Source organism: Cnephaeus nilssonii (assembly GCF_951640355.1).
Source record: "Cnephaeus nilssonii genome assembly, chromosome: X".
NCBI classification, from domain to species: domain Eukaryota; kingdom Metazoa; phylum Chordata; class Mammalia; order Chiroptera; family Vespertilionidae; genus Cnephaeus; species Cnephaeus nilssonii.
The window spans coordinates 88,753,081-88,769,546 of NC_137071.1; the positions used below are offsets into that span (position 1 = coordinate 88,753,081).

General features: G+C 50.7%; 1 protein-coding gene and 1 pseudogene across 2 annotated transcripts in view; both read left to right on the forward strand.

Moving 5' to 3' along the window:
- Positions 1 to 1,253: 1,253 nt before the first annotated feature.
- Positions 1,254 to 16,466, forward strand: part of LOC307095368 (melanoma-associated antigen 10-like) — a gene marked incomplete at both ends in the record, with an annotated part of 125,724 nt that continues 110,511 nt past the window's right edge. Inside the window, 2 exons of the mRNA XM_079764581.1 lie at positions 1,254 to 1,318; positions 9,148 to 9,469. Of these exons, the coding sequence (XP_079620707.1) occupies positions 1,254 to 1,318; positions 9,148 to 9,469 (387 nt within the window). The remainder of the gene's footprint in view (positions 1,319 to 9,147; positions 9,470 to 16,466) is intronic.
- Positions 11,939 to 15,644, forward strand: LOC307096036 (EOLA-like protein; annotated as a pseudogene). The gene is made up of 3 exons: positions 11,939 to 12,177; positions 12,972 to 13,204; positions 15,557 to 15,644. The product of its transcript is annotated as an EOLA-like protein (transcript).

Consider the following 16,466-nt stretch of genomic DNA (forward strand, 5'->3'; position numbering starts at 1 on the left):
ACCCCACTTTTGAAGTGATAGGATCCTGGGTACCATGTAGAGCATCAACATGGCTAGTCAGAGTACCCATGAGTTGCATGAAGCCAAGCTGGCCCTGTCAGAGGATGGACAACCACCAATAATAGTTCAACATGATACATCCCCAGTTCTACATGTGGGACCCTGGGAGGCTTTGGAGAGGCCCGGTGGGCCAAGAAGAGAGCCAAGATCCAAGCCCGCAAGACAACCCACAACCACAAGACCAAAACCAAAGCACCACCAATGTGGAAGGAAACAACATTCTTCAAGGGCCATCCTTCCCAAGAAAGCTTTGGAGGATAGTGGAGGATGATGCCTTCAGGTCTGTGTGCTGGAATGAGGATGGAGACAACATGATCATCGAGGAAAATCTTTACATAGGGATATTCTCTGCCGAAGGTGCAAGGAGCAAATCTTTGAATCAAACAGCCTGAAGAGTTTCATTCGCTTGCTGAACCTCCATGGTTTTAGCAAAATACGCCCAGGCAACTCTGCAATTTACTCTCCAGGGAAAAAGATAATGTTAAATTAGAAAGTCCTCCCACTTCCCATATTCCCTGTTCCTCAAACATCTTCCTAGTGGACCAAGAAGAATGATATACTGAAAGGGCTTCATTCCAGGGTTTAAGCCTTTTTCACATGATACTGTGTTTATCAAAAGATGATAAACTATGGCCCTCTTACAGACAACCTGCAGGGATGAGTGAAGACTCTGAGAGGCCAGTTAATGTCAAATAGAAGTCTTTTCTCCACAAATGACTAAATTAATTTTGTTTCAGATCTACAGAAATTGTAATTTCCAGAGAGGCAAGCCTTGGCTCCTCGAGAATATTAAGGAACAAGGCAACCAGTTGACTCGTGTTTGTCCAGGGTCAAGTGCCATGCCTCTAACCTGAAAGATGAAGATGGCCCCCACAAGACACTCCCCAAGAATATACCACAAGGACGGCAACAAAGAAGCCGTCCAAAAGGCTCAGGAGAAACCCAGGCATTCAACTTATCAGTTTCTCAGCCCCTGAGCAGTACCAGGGTGGTCCAGTGCCCAAGTGCAGCAAGTGATTGAAGTGGGGAGGACACATCTGGTAATGTCATGTGTGTGTCCACGGCTACTGCTGGTACCAATGGCACAAGGCATCTGCGCCCCCCCCCCCACACCCCCAAATGAACCACCGCAAGGTTCAGTGATGTCTTTGTACAATATCTGTTATTCCATTTAGATTTCTGGCCTTTCAGTCATGGCTCCACCCAAGGACCCTGAAAAGGCTGAGGAGGAGGAGCATGAAGACTCCTCAGATAACAAGTATTCACTCTGTGAGCAGTTTAAGGTCAATGCAGGCCCATAATATCACAGGATTTGTAACCACAAATCCATTTCTGCTTTAATAAAAAAGGCAAAACTACATGGTACAAAATAAACAATGCAATGAGAATTGTGAGTCCGTGTTCTTCTGTTTCCATGCAACACACCTCGTCAGATGATCCTGAGGAGGCTAGAAATCCTGGCCCCAGAAAGATGTTCATCCCTGTTGTCCTCTTTCCTGTTCACACACTCAGCCAAGGATCTGGCTAGCAGGTCCTTAGGCAAGCCCAGGAAGACCTGGTCCCCTGAGCCGTGCCTACTGGACAGGAGACGAACTTCCTGGCTCCTGACCTTGGGAGAATCACCTTACATTAATCATTCATCCTGTAACAGGAGGATAATTACTCATGGGTCCCCCTATGTTGTCAGGATGTTTCTAATCAGCATCTGAGTGTCTCTAGCCCAAGTTCCAGGCACCTTGCAGAGAGGCCCACCTAGAACTCAGGTCACCCCAACTGCTAAGTGGTGTACGACAGAGCCAGTCTGACACAAGACTGGCCATTCCAGTTAACACCTGGGAGAAAGCCCATCATCCTCACAGCTAACAACCATTAACAACCCTGCTAGAAGGGACCCTAATAAATTAAAGATTGCCACACAGGAAAAAATAACTCTACCCATCACTTTTCTATCTGAGCTGTATTTCAGATCCGTCCTTGGGTCACGAGGTAGCTATGTGACATGTGTGACACAAGTCTTCGAGAGCCCAGGGACACTTTTACAGCAGACCAGTCACTTGCCAGGGGAGACAGGTGCTTTCTTGAAAATTCTAGTGTCTCCTTCAAGGGGAATGAGGCCATGCCCAGTTGGACACTCTCCAGCAATAGTTCAGTGCCCACTCCCAGACCTTCCACAAGGTTCCATGGGTGCTGTTGAAGTGTTCTCTGAGTTTGAACAGAGAGAGAGAGAGAGAGAGAGAGAGAGAGAGAGAGAGAGAGAGAGAGAAGGAATAATACGTGTAAAGGAGTCCTGAACACTAACCACTTCTCCTAAAACATTTCTCTTTGCACAGCCCTGAAATGAACAGAAGCAAAAAAAGTGATAAACCCATGTTATTTCTGGCCAGCTTTCCCTTTTCCCTGAAGGTCAGAGTCCTTGAGACAGTCAATGAGCCCAGAGAGGCATCTCAGGATGACAGTCCCCTACATCTGAGCACAGAAATCTGTTACCCTTTGAGACAGCATGGAGGGACCCAGAGAATACTATGCTAAGTGAAACAAGCAAGAAAGACAAGTATCACATGATCTTACTCATATGTGGGATCTAAAGAGCAATCTAAATTGATGAACAAAATATATCCTAAGACATAGGAGCGTGGAACAGACTGTCAAATCTCAGAGGGAAGGCGGGGGTGGGTGGGAAGAGATTAACTAAAGAACTTGTGTGCATAACCCAGGGACACAGACAATAGTGTAGTGAAGGCCTGGGGCAGGGGCTGGTGCCCGCTGGAAGGGGGCAATGAGGAAAAAGGAGGAGCTCCATAACACTTTTGGCAATAAAGATTAAAAAAATAAAAAAGGCGGGCTTACTTAGAAAGAGGAGATTGGTCTCTGAGACAGGAGCCCAGCATTGGTCCAGGTCATGTGACTCATAAATAAATCCTTGCGTTTTTCAACAGCACCTGCCTCATGCATATGGCTGTCCTTGAGGCAGGCAGTAGAACCTCCGTTTTTGTTAGGTTCCACCTTGACTTCCTCGAAGGGGCCTTAGACTGGGGACAGAGATCAAGAGCAGGGCTTCTGGTCAGCGGAGGGGAGAGCAGAGGCGCTGCCTAGGGTCATGGTGAGTACCTGGTGGGGGTGGGGAGGGGAGGGTGGGAGACTCTGCCCCACCACAGACTCAACACGGAAGGGCTTTTGTGAGGGTGACCACACACGTCTCATCCGGGTCTCAGAGACCCCTGCCAGACAGAGCCAAGGTCCTCACTTCCGCCACCACATCTAGGTCTCAGAGACCCTGGGGATGCCCGGGGGAGAGCCAGAGCGAGCTCACATCGACATAGTCGGGCCCGGGGCCTGGCCGAGTTAAGGTGAGGGTGACCAGGGAGGTTGGAGGGACCCCGGGACCTCAAACAACGGTTTCCGTCCTCGGAGACCCCTTACGGGGCGGGGGGGGGGGGTGTTGACCACACGCGGCTGGTCGAGGTTGGCGCAGCCAGGTCTGGGAGACTCTGGTGGTTTGGTGAGAGGCGCGGTACCTCAACATGGCCGAGGAGGGCCCAGGGCCCTCCAGATCCATCTGGTGGGCGGGCTTCTTGGGAGGAGTACCCTAGGCGGCGTGTCCTTCTGTCCGCCTCCACCCGGGTCTCACAAGGGGGATGGACCCAGGGACCCAGGGACCTAGAGCAGAGCCAGGAGCTCACAGGGGGTGAAAGCCTACACGCAGCAGCCTCTGTGACCCTTACCCTGGGCTCCTAGAATCCCGGCCTTCGGGGCGGAGGCGGACCTCACCTGGGCAGGAGGCGGGCCCAGGCGCTGCCAGAATCCAGGTGAGGACCTGGGTCCCACCGCAGAGGGAAGCCCGCAGAAGTCCACCCCTGCTGCCCACCAGGAGGGGCACCACGCGGGTGGCCATGCCCAGTGTGTCCTGACTCACACAGCGGACTCTGAGGTAGGGGCGGAGATAAGGAGCAGGGCCTCTCCTCAGCATGGCAGGCAGAGGAGATTCCTAGTCACGGTCAGCTCGCTGAGGGGGATGGAAGGACCTGAGACCCCACCACAGAGACAACCAGGCAGCACGCAGGGAGGTGAACACATGGACATTATCTCACTTCCGCATGCGGGTCTGAGAGTCTCTGCGAGGGCGGTTTGCTGTAAGGATGATGACCCCAGGTCAGCACAGGGAGGGCCATGACCTGGAGAACAGATGGGGGGGGGGGCGGTTGAGAATGATGACATCCGCCATTTTCTCCCTTCCACATCTCCATCCAGGTCTCAGAGACTCTGGGGTTTGGTAGAGAGAGTGGGATCCCATCTAGGCGATGAAGCGCCAAGGACCCTGGAAACTAGACCAGAGTCAGTCCTGGTCTCAGAGACTCTGAGAGTTGGGTAGTGGTAAGTGGACCCCATATAGGCAGATGGTGTGCCAACAACCCTGGAAAGTAGACCAATGTCAGTCCTGGTCTCAGAGACTCTAGGGATTGGGAAGAGGAAGTGGGACCTTATATAAGCAGATGGTGTGCCAAGGACCCTGGAATTAGACCAGAGTCAGTCATTGTCTTCGACACTCTGGGGGTTGTGTAAAGGAAGGACATCATATATGCAGATGTTGCGTGAAGAAACCTAGAAACTAGACCTGAGTCAGTCCTGGACTCAGAGACTCTCAGGGCTGGGTAGAAGGAATAGGACCCCATATAGGCATATAGTGCGACAAGGATCTTGGAAACTAGACCAGAGTCAGTCCTGTTCTGAGAGACTCTGGGCTTTCAGTAGAGTGAGATGGAACCTATATTGGCATATTGTGTGCCAATGAATTGCCAGAGCAAGGTGAGGACCATGAGGGAAGACAGAGGACCCTGGTAACTAGACCAGAGTCAATCCTGGTCTCAGAGTTTCTGGGAGTTGGGTTTAGGGAGTGGTCCATATAGGCAGGTGGTGTGCCAAGGACTATGGCAACCAGAACAGAGTCAATGCTGGTTTCAGAGATCCTGTGGGTTCAAGAGATGGAGTAGGACTCCATATAAGCAGATGGTGCGCCATTGACCCTTGAAGCCTGACCAGAGTAGTCCTGGTCTCAGAGATTCTGGGGGTTGGTTAGAGGAAATGGCAACCCATAGAGGCAGATGTTGTGCCAAGCACGCTGGAAGCTATAATAGAGTCAGTACTCAGGAGGCAGGCCCAGGCCCTGCCAGAATCCAGTTGAGGAACTGGGTCAGTACTCAGAGTCAGTACCAGGTCTCAGAGTCTCTGCGGGTTCAGTACAAGGAATAGGACCCCATTAAGGCAGATGTCGCGCCAAGGACTCAGGGATCTAGAACAAAGTCAGTCCTGTTCTCACATGCTCTGGGGATTGGGTAGAGTGAATAGGAACCCATCTAGGAAGGTGGTGTACCAAGGACCCTGGAATCCAGATCAGAGTCAGTCCTGGTCTCAGAGACTCTGGGGGTTCAGTAGACGGAGTAGGACCCTATATAAGAAGATGTTGCAGCATGGACTCTGGAAATTAGACAAGAGTCATTCTTTGTCTCAGAATCTCTGGGTGTTCAGTAATGGGAGAAGGACCCCATATAGGTAGATGGTGCGCTAAGGACCCTGGAACTGAGACCAGAGTCATTTCTGGTGTCCAGGACTCTGGGGGTTCAGTAGAGTGATATAGACCCAAAATTGGCAGATGGTGTGCCATGGACTTGCTAGATCAAGGTTAGGGGCCCTGGAAGCTATACCAGAGACAGTCCTCTTCTCAGAGTTTGTACGTTCAGTAGAGTGAGTAGGACCCCATATAGCATATAGTCCGCCAATCACCCTGGAATCCAGATCAGAGTCAATCCTGGTCGCAGAGTCTCTGGGGGTTCAGTAGACAGACTAGGACCCTATATAAGAAGATGGTGCAGCAAGGACCCTGGAAATTAGACAAGAGTCATTCTTTGTCTCAGAGGCTTTTGGGGTTCAGTAATGGGAGAAGGACCCCATATAGGCAGATAGTGCGCCAAGGACCCTGTATTCTAGACCTGAGTCAAGCTTGTCCTCAGAGACCCTAGGGGTTTGTTAGAGGGAGTAGGACCCCATATAGGCCGATGGTGGGCCAAGAACGCTGGAAAATAGACCAGAGTCAGTCCGGGTCTCAGTGACTTTGGGGGTTTGGTAGAAGGAATAGGACCCCATATAGGCAGATGATCCACCAAGGATCCTGGAATCTGGACCAGAGTCAGTCCTGGTCTCAGAGACTCTGGGGATTGGGTAGACTGAGGAGGAGTCCATATAGTCAGAATGTGAGCCAAGGACCCTGGATTCTAGGCCAGAGTCCATCTTGTTTTGAAAGACTCTGGGGCCTTGGTCGGCAAACTGCGACTCACGAGTACATACTGCACTTTGGCCCCATGAGTGTGCCTCTTCCACAAAATACCATGGCCTGGGCGAGTCTATTTTGAAGAAGTGGCATTAGAAGAAGTTTAAGTTTAAAAAATTTGGCTCTCAAAAGAAATTTCAATCATTGTGCTGATGATATTTGGCTCTGTTGACTAATGAGTTTGCCGGCCACTGCTCTTGTGTTTTGATAGAGGTTGTAAGACCCTATATAGGCAGAAGTTGCACCAAGGACCCTTTCAGCTAGATTATAGTCAGTCCAGGTTTCAGAGACTCGGGGGTTTGGTACAGGGAGTGGGACCCAATATAGGCAGTTGGTGTTCCAAGGACCTTCCAGTCAAGGTGAGGACCCTGAGGGAGGACAGAGGGATCATGGAATCTAGCCAAGACTAATTCCTGCTCTCAGAGACTCTAAGGTGTTTGGCTGAGGGAGAAGTACCCCATGTAGGCAGATGGTGCATCAAGGACCCTGAAGCTAGACCAGAGTCAGTCCTGGTCTCAGAGACTGTCAGGGTTCCGTAGATGGAATAGGCAGGCAGATGGTGCGGCAAGGATCCTGGAAGCTAGACCAGTGTCAGTCCTAGTCTGAGACTCTGGAGTTGAGTAGAGGATGTAGGACCCCATAAAGGAAGATGGTGCCCCAACGTCCCAGAAATGAAGACCAGAGTCAGTCTTGGTCTCAGAGACTCTATGGTTTTGGTAGAGGAAGTGGGACCCCATGAAGGTAGATGGTGTGCGAAGGACCTGCCAGAGTCAAGGTGAGTACCCTGAGGGAGGACGGAGGGACCCTGGAAGCTAGACCAGAGACAGTGCTGGGATCCCACTGAGGGGATGACCACAGACAGCATGTGCTGAGATGCACAACCAGGTCAGGATCAGGAGCAGTACTTGAGAACGGCAGCGGGTGGGCCCAGGACCTTCCAAAGTCCTTAGGCAGGCCTCATGGGAGGATGATCATAGGTGGCATTTTCTTATTCCTGCATCTGGGTCTGGCAGTCTGGGGCTTGGGTATAAAGAGCAGGACCTCACTTCAGCAGAGGGTGGGCCAGCATCTGCCAGAGTTAAGGGAGATCCTATGGGAGGACTGAGGGAACCTTGGATCCCACCACAGTGCAAACCCCTCAGAAAGCCTCACCTGCCCTCATCCCTGGGGTTTCTGGAATCGCTTTCCCATGGATTCTCCCACTCCCTTTGCTCTCAGGAATCTGAAAGAGGTGGGGCCTTACACAAAGGGTGTGATATATGGATAGCAGAGCCAGGACACTCGGGCACTGCAAGTGGCCAAGCTATTGACCATGAGGGAGGAAGGAGGGGGAATTGTCCTGCAGAACAAATGGGGGCCTCATGGACATTCACCCCACTTCCACTTTCAGCTCTGAGAGACCCCAGGCAGGGCTGTCCAACAGAGAGCACTCTGATTTTGGCTGGGGTGGTGGGCCTCAGTCAGGTGAGCAAAGGAGGAGAGGGGAGGTGTCCCAGACCCTGACTTCCTTTAAGGGGAGGAATCTGAGGAAAGGCAGCAGGTGCCCTAATGCTCCTCCCCTGCTCCCGAGTCTTGCTGTCTCCTTTCAAGGTTCAGCTGAGGACTGAGGGAAAACCTCACATCGCAGCTGGTCGAATCCCCGCCTTACTTTGCCACTTCTGTCAGCCATGAGAGAAAGTGGAACGTGGTGTCACTCACGTCCTCCACCAGTGACTCAGGAGGGTGAGTTTTTAGTCTGAAGGAAAGTGGCCTTAGTTCAACACAGGAAGTTGTCCAAGACCCAGTCAGATGTCAACGTTAGGACTGAGGGCACTCCCGGTCTCAGTGCAGATAGCCCCCACAGAGTTTGGCCATGTCATCCTGTATCCTGTGGGATGCCCTGGGCAGGTGTGGTCAGATGTGGGGCCCCCTCACTTTCTTCTGTTCAGTCTCATGGGTGTGTAGCCTTGTTCTGAGAGTTTTGCCTCAGGGCCAGCAGAGGGGAAGTTCACGGGCCCTGCCAGGGGAAAGGTGAGAACCCTGAGTGAGGACGCAGAAGACCATCCAGACCAGAACAGTGGAGAACTCACAGAATCCTGGCTTTTCTCTTCAGCACTGGAGGCCCATGGCTGTGCATGCCACCTGCACGCTGAGGTGTTTCCTAGTTTCCTGTTACAGGGGCTCCAGGAGCCAGGGTATAAAGGCCTTGGTCTGAGGCACAAAACACAAGTCACAGAACAGAGGAGGTCCAGGCCGTACCAGCAGTCAAGGTAAGGTGCCTGCCTTCACCTAGAATGTGTCCCCAGGTTCTCCCCCATGCCAGAATAGAGGAGAACCCCTGCAGCACCTGACCCCACCCCATTGCCAGCCACAGAACCCTGACCTATGCCAACTCTACCTAGAGAACCATCTCACTTCCTCATTCAGAATCTTAGGGGACAGGCCACCCAGGAGGAGAGACCCCAGTGAGGCCCAAGAGCACCCTAAAGAAGAGACCCGTAGCTCTGCTTTGTTAAAGCTGACAAGGGTGTACCCAGCCGAGGCCACTTATATTTCCTCTCTCCACAGGCCTGTGAGTCCTCATTGCCCACCTCCAGTCCGCACTCCTGTGGCTGCCTGACAGGAGTCATCATGCCTCGAGCTCCAAAGCGATGACGCTACATGCTTGAAATTAGCGAGGCTGAGGAGTAGGATCCTTCCCCCTCATGCTCCTCCACCTGCTCCTCCTCTTTTCCTTTCTCCATCTCCTCCTCCTCCTCTTCCTCTTGCTATCTTCTGCTTTCAAGTAATGCAAGCTCCTTGGAAGAGGAGGAGGAGCAGGAGGAGGAGGAGGAGGAGGAGGAGGAGGAGGAGGAGGAGGAGGAGGTTCATGCTGCTGCTGGGACACCAAGTTCTACCCGGAGCTCTCCAAGTGCCTGTGCCTCCCCTTGTGCCTTTGCCGCTGCTGCTCCATTGAGCCAGTCCAGCAGCCAAGAAGAGGAGGGTCCCAGTACCTCCCGGGCCCTGCCAGATTTAGGGTCTTTGCCCAGAGACATGTTTGATGATAAGGTAGCTGATCTGATGGGATTCCTGCTCCTCACTTATCGCACAAAGGAGCTGACCACAAAGGTAGAAATGCTGAGTAGCGTCATCAGAGAGCACCAGGACCACATTGCTGTAATCTTCAGTGAGGCCTCTGAGTGCATGCAGCTGGTTGATGGCATTGATGTGAAGGGAGTGGACCCCACCAGCCACACCTATGTCCTAGGCACCAACCTGGGCCCCACCTATGATGGGATGGTGAGCAATGAGCACAGTATGCCCAAGACTGGCCTTCTGATATTCATCCTTAGTATAATCTTCTAGGAGGATGATTGTGTCCCCGAAGAGAAGATATGGAAAGCACTGAATGCCATGCAGTGCATGTTGGGATGGAGCATTGCATCTATGGGGAGCCCAGGGAGCTCCTCACCAAAGTTTGGGTGCAGGAACAGTACCTGGAGTACCAGCAGGTGCCCAACAGCCAACCGGCATGGTACGAGTTCCTGTGGGGTCCCAGGGCCCACGCTGAGTCAAGCAAGTTGAAAGTCCTGGAGTTTTTGTCCCAGATCTATTGGAGTGACCCCAGTTCCTTCCCACACTGGTATGAGGAGGCTTTGAGAGAGGAGGAACAGAGAGCCCAGGCCAGAATTAGAACCACACATGATACTACTGCCATGGCCAGTGCAAGCTCTTCTGCCATGTCCAGTAGCTTCTTATGCCCTCAGTGAAGTCCAAGGCAGATTTCTTTACTTTGTGTTTTAAGACGGAAGTCAATGATCCAAGCAGTGATGGGGCAGACTAGGGGATTATAGTGAATAACATCTGTGTATCTCATTCCATTGGGTTGACTTAGAAATGGATCTTCTTTTATTTTTGGTATTTTAAAATGTTACTTTAAGTAGAATGTTTATTAGCTTCACAATCTAAGTTTACAAATGACAAGGGTCACACGTTATTTAACTTAAGAGAAAGAGCTTTGCTATTTTGTAAAAACAAATTGGGAATCATTCATTTTATTTGTACTCTGTTACCAGATAACATGGACTTGTAATATGCTTTTTTTTTTAATGTGAAAGAGCATAGCTGTAAAACAGATAAAATAGTTAATTTGTTATTCCTGTATCATTTTTAGTGTGTCATTCTGTAAAAATAGCATATATATACCTGGATTTTCATAGGTTATTCAAGAATGTAGAAAAATAAACATCCAAAAAACTCTTCTCACTGGTTCATGTGCACCCTAAACATTCATTGAGCCTCTGTCCTCATAAGGAAAGGCAACCCAGCCAGAGAAAGGGAGGGGATGCAGAGCAGAGGATCTGGGAACCAGGACTGGAAGGACACTGGGCTGGGAAGGGAGTGAACACAGGCTGCTTTTGTTCCTGAGCCTTGTCTTTGAGAGTGGGTATGTTTCCATGCACATGAGGACATAATAGCTGAAGTGAGGTTTATGTCCGTTAAGACAGGAGGGGAAGAGTCACGCAGAGTGGGGGGTTGCTCATGTGGAGTGTGGTACTGAGGCTCAGGCCCTATGATGATAATGTGTAGCCTCTGGTTGTGTCTGTCCTATTATGGTACAGGACAGGTACTCAGTCCCGTGGATTCCAAGCTCCACCAGGTACTAGGATCCCCTTCCCCAGGGAAAAGGCAAGGACAGTGGGTGATGCAGTCAGGGCCTCCATGATCCTGGGCCATCTATTCATCCCACTGTGCCACCTTCCCCACCACCGTTATTTGAGAATTGAATTCTAGGATTTGTGGATCATGCCCACCCCAGGGCCTGGCCTGGGGTTGGTGTGTGTGGGTACTGGTGCCAATTCTTCCTGCTCCTGATATTCCTTTCTCTAGGCTGCAGTGGGGGCCAGGAGTGCCTGCTGACAGCAGATAGCAGTGGTTCAGCCAGGGGATGGAGGAGGGTGGCTCCCAAAGGGGCCTGAGGGAGACACCTGGCAGGATGATCTGAGCTCACACGGCGGTGTCCCAGGGCCCAGCTTAGGTTGTATCCCAAGGATCTGCAACCAGCAGCCCAGGAAGAAGGACCGGTGTGCTTGGGGACCTGTAGTGCGTTGGGGTGAAACGAGGAGGGAGCTGATTGTTTTGGGGTGGGTGGGGATGAGGAGAAGCAGCACAGCCCAAGAGGGTCTGCATTGGGAGAGGACTAGAACCCACTCATCCGGTGTGAAGCCAAATCGCCCTTCCTCCCTCCTTTGTGATCCCCTGGCATCAGTGACCTTCTTTGTAGAACTGACGACATCCTGTGTGAGTGCCTCTCCTTACCTGTCTCTACCTTCTTCCTTGAGCCCCTCAAAGAATCCATCTGATGGATGAGGCATCTGCATTGCCAGCCCTTTCCATTGGGCCTGGCCGCTGACAGCGTGGGGATAGGAAGGAGGAGCCTCTCCCACCATCCCTGTCCGTGGGGTTCCAGGTGTCCAGGGGTTATTGGGGAGAGGTAATCCTACAGACCATGAAAATGGAGGGCTGATGCATGATGCTTATGGACAGTCACACTTGTGGGTTTCCCAGGCCACGTGAGGCCCAAGGATCTCTAGGGAGATGGAGTTCTCCTGCCTCTCCTTCCTGCAGCCTTATGCAGGTTTTGTCTTAAATGTGGTCAAGACTCCAGACTCATTGGCAACCCTGGTGAGCAGCCAGGGGAATTGTACCATCACCATCCACATTGCTCACAGGGACTGGGAAGACGCCCTCTGGTGGAAGCTGCTGCAGGAGAGGCTGGAGTGGAACCCCAGGCAGATTCAGGCCCTGCTTGGGGAAAGGAGAAGTATGGCTGTGGAGTGATCCCTGGCAATGTGTGACACCCTGAGCACAGCTCACACCCCTCCAAGAGTACCCCCAGGACCTTGCTCAGGGGTTTGGGGCTTATTTTCTTTTAAGCCTGTGGTGGTGGGGCTGTGGTTTCTGTAAGCAGCACACCTTCAAAGGGGCCACAAGGGTCCCAGGCTGGGGTTCCGTGGGCTGAGTTCCTACGACCTGGGTGAAGCCATCTTTCTGTCCACACAGGACCTCAGTCCCCATTTGTGACCTGAAAGGCAGGGACAGGTCCAAGTCTGCATGTGGTGTTGCCTGTGTGCACACATGTGTATATATGTGTGTGCAGGCATGTGTGTGTGCGTGACAGACCAGGGGAGGCTTCACAGCACACAGAGAATGTCAGGTGGCCTCCAGACTCAGGCTGTCTGCCTGACTTCACACACCTGCCCCACCCCCACTGCCCATGGCATCCCTCAGTGGTTGCCCATTTGCTCACCCCTCAGTGGTAAAGGTCCCACATCAGCTCCTTTCACCTGGTGAAGAGCTTGGGACCTCATTGCCTGTGGGTTCCCCACAGCAGTCAGGGCCTTTCTGACTTGTACGTGCTTCCCACAGCAGTCGGGCTGGGACCTGCCCATTAGTGGACCAGGCTCTGTCCTCTTCTTTTCCTTCTCTCCCCTGGCCTCACCCAGAATTCCCTGAACAGTGTTTGACACATCGGAAGTGCTCAGAGGGACCCAGCTCACTCCGTGTCCCTTTGGTGAAATCAGCTTAGCCTCTCGTGGACGTAACTTTGAAGAACCAATTTCTCTCACAGGAAACCTTTGGTTTATGGAAGGGAAAAGATCTCAGTGTTTCTCTCGTGGTACACGGGGATCCCTGACATTGGGGCAACTCTGCAGTGCCCAGAAAACGTGGCTCCTGAGGAGGTTGTGGAACTGGAAAAGCAGGCTGTACTGACCAACCTGAAGCAGAAGTACCAGACTGCACTTTCAAACCCTGGTGGTTACTGGAGCCATACTCAAAAAAGGGGGAAGGGCTATCTTCCAGGTAGGCATCCCACATCTGTGGTATACCACTTAGCAGATGGAGTGGCCCGAGTTCTAGGTGGGGCTCCCTGTAAGGTGCCTGGAACTTGGGCTAGAGACACTCAGATGTTGATCAGAAATTTCCTGGCATCATAGGGGGACCCGTGAGTAAAGACCCTCCTGTTTCAGGATGCATGACTAATGTAAGGTGATTCACCCAAGTCAGGAGCCAAGCAGCTCTGTCTCCTATTCAGTAGGCAAGGCTCAGGAGACCAGATCTTCCTGAGCCTGCGTCAGGACCCCCTATCCCAATTCTTGGCTGAGTGGGAGAAAATGAAAAAGGAGGACAGGGATGAATGTCTTTCTGGGGCCAGGATTTCTAGTCTCCTGAGGCTCATCTGATGAGCTGTGTGGCACAGAAACAACAGAACATGGACCCACAATTTTCATTGCCCTGTTTATTTTCCTCCATATAGTTTTGCCTTTCTTTATTAAAGCCTACATGGAATGGAGAATACGAAGTGGTGATTGTTTTCTGTCACCTATGATCTTACAGGCCTGCATTGCCCTTGAACTGCTCACAGAGTGAACAGTTGCCATATAAGGAGTCGACCCCTCCTCCTTGTCCTTCAGGTTCCTTGGGTTGGGTCATGACTGAAAAGACAGCCATCATCATATGAATAACAGATGTTATACAAATACATCATCAAATCATGTAGTGTGTGATTTAGGGGGCTAGGGGCCAGAGTCCCGATCCCGTTGGTTCGGGCAGTAGCCAGGGGAACAATCATGCCATTCCCAGGTATGCCCTCCCCACTTGGGCCACCTTCCTCACTTGCACACCAGACCACAATGGCACTACTAGCGGGCCACAGAACTGAGAACTTGAATATGCGGGCGGCACTGGGTCCCCAAGGATTGAGAGATTTCCTCTGGGCCTTTTACTTGATTCTTAGGTGCCTTTTTAATGCTGAATTCTTGCTAAGTGTCTGGTAGGGGGCAGCTTCTTGTTTCTCTCGGAAGGGGTTGAGGTGGTATCTGGCCAAGTATGATTCATCTGGTTCCCTTTTGTCTTGATGTTCTCGATGAGCCAAGGCTTGTCTTTCTGGAAATTGCTGTTACTGTACACCTGAAACAAAATTAATTCAGTCATTCTGGGAGAAAATATGTCCTTTTGACATTAAGTGGCCTCTCAGAATCTTTTGTCATCCCTGCAGGTAATCTCTAAGGGGCTACAGTTTTATATGGAAATCTATACTTTCTCATCTTTGGAAAAATACTGTCTCATGTGAAAGAGTTATCCCCTGAAATGAAACCGTTTCAGTATATCATTCTCCTGGGTCTACTAGAAAGGTGTTTGAGTAACAGATAATGTGGGACATGGGAGGACTTACTACTTTACCATCATCCTGTTCTCTGAAGAGGAAACTGGCGAGTCGCCTGGGCGTATTTTACTGAATCAGATTCAGCAAGCAGATGGATAAAAGTCTTCAGGCTGTCAGATTCAAATATTTGCTCCTTGCCCCTTTGTCAAAGAACCTCACATTGGAAAGATCTTTCTCAATGATCCCGGTGTCTCTGGCATCATTCCAGTGCACAGACGTGAAGGAGTCATCCTCCATTATCCTGCAAGCTTTCTTGGGAAGGACAGTCCCAGAAGATCATTGTTTCCTTCCACTTGGACAGCACTTTGGCTTGAGTCCTCTGATTGTGGGTTGTCTCGGTTACAAGCTTGGTACCCGTGTCTCTCCAACACCTGTGATAGGACCAGCTTCGCTCCGGGCATCTCATGGGTACACAGACCCGGCATGGAGATGCTCTACATTAAAAAGCATTAGCTACTCTCATCCTATCACTGAACTGTGGGGTCACAGCAGGGATGCCCAATATATACTGCCCACAAAATTCTAAGCCTTGGGGCAATCAGCTGCTTAAGTCATGTGATTACACCAGCATAGCCATGGGTGAACCTGAGGGCTGGTGGTGAAGGATTATAAAGACAGACAGGAGAATAAAGCCAGGGTTACGTGGGATGCTACCCTCTGATTAGAGAGACAGTGCCATGGCCTGCAAGCCGAGTCTTTATTTTATAGCCAGTTTCCACTAGACAAAGTAAGGGTGTGGTCAAGATATTTACAATGTTGTCGGTTTCAAATCTATTCAATTATATGCACTTGAACTCTATTAAGCCCACATCACCCAGCCACGTGGGACCACAGGTTTGGACCTTAAGGTCAAGCTTACAAATACAGCCTTTGGCTATAATTGTGCTGGGACTTGAAGGTAGCTTTGCCATGAGAGGATCATATCCTCTCATTAGTCCGAGGCCTAAACCTGTCCAAACACTGTAGCCGCTCTCCACAATCCTGTACAGGTGGGAGCACAAGCAGTGGTACCTTCCCATGGTACCCTTATATCTCGCTATTCAGAGTATTAAGATCAAAGTTATCCAAAACAGCTAGAGAACATGGATCATAAAACCCACTGTGGTATCCTCTCCTCTATGGTGAAGATGACTTGAATTTGACTTTTGTTCCATCCCACACCCACAATCTCATCTATGTTCAAGTACATAGTTATGATTATTTTCATATCTGCTTCCTTCAGTCACAGTTACCTAAACAAGTTGTGATTTTCCTTGGTAGTGAGTCTGTGTCCTTGGCCCATGAGTCCTTGTCCCATGTCTTGGACTAAGTGGTATAGCTTGTGCTCTCTGAGGGTTGACCCTTTGTTTCTAAAAGTGGAGTGCAAAGGCATTTGGGAACAGAATCCTCCCAAGGTGCCCCTCAGCCTAAGGACTGTATCCTTAATGGAGCACCTGGGTCTAGATTCAGGCTCAGTCCATGGTCTTTGTGCCAATAAACCGGATTACAAAGCATTCATTCATGAAGTCAGTTTATTCTTGGAGGACATGCCCAAGAGGATAGCTGTTGGTGGGTTTGGGGTGGGAGTGGGGGGCTCCTATTGTCACTGGATAAACAGCCAGCTCCCTTCAGTTGCCTACCAAACAATTGTTTCTTAAAGGAGTTATTTAAAGGCTGAAAAGATTTCCTTGTGCACTTTGCTAGCTCATGCATCTGCCGATTAGTTATTTGAAGGGACTTGTCCATTTTATGTGAGGAAAATTGGAGAGAGGACTTTGGAAACCACCGTCTGGAATTTGGTGGAAAGAGGGTGTTTATTTGTTATGATCTAGGCACCCTTGCATCCCAAGGCTTCTGTAGGACCATTAGCTAATGTTCTTTGAAGCAAGAGCAACCGAATTTCCACTGTGGTGAAGAATC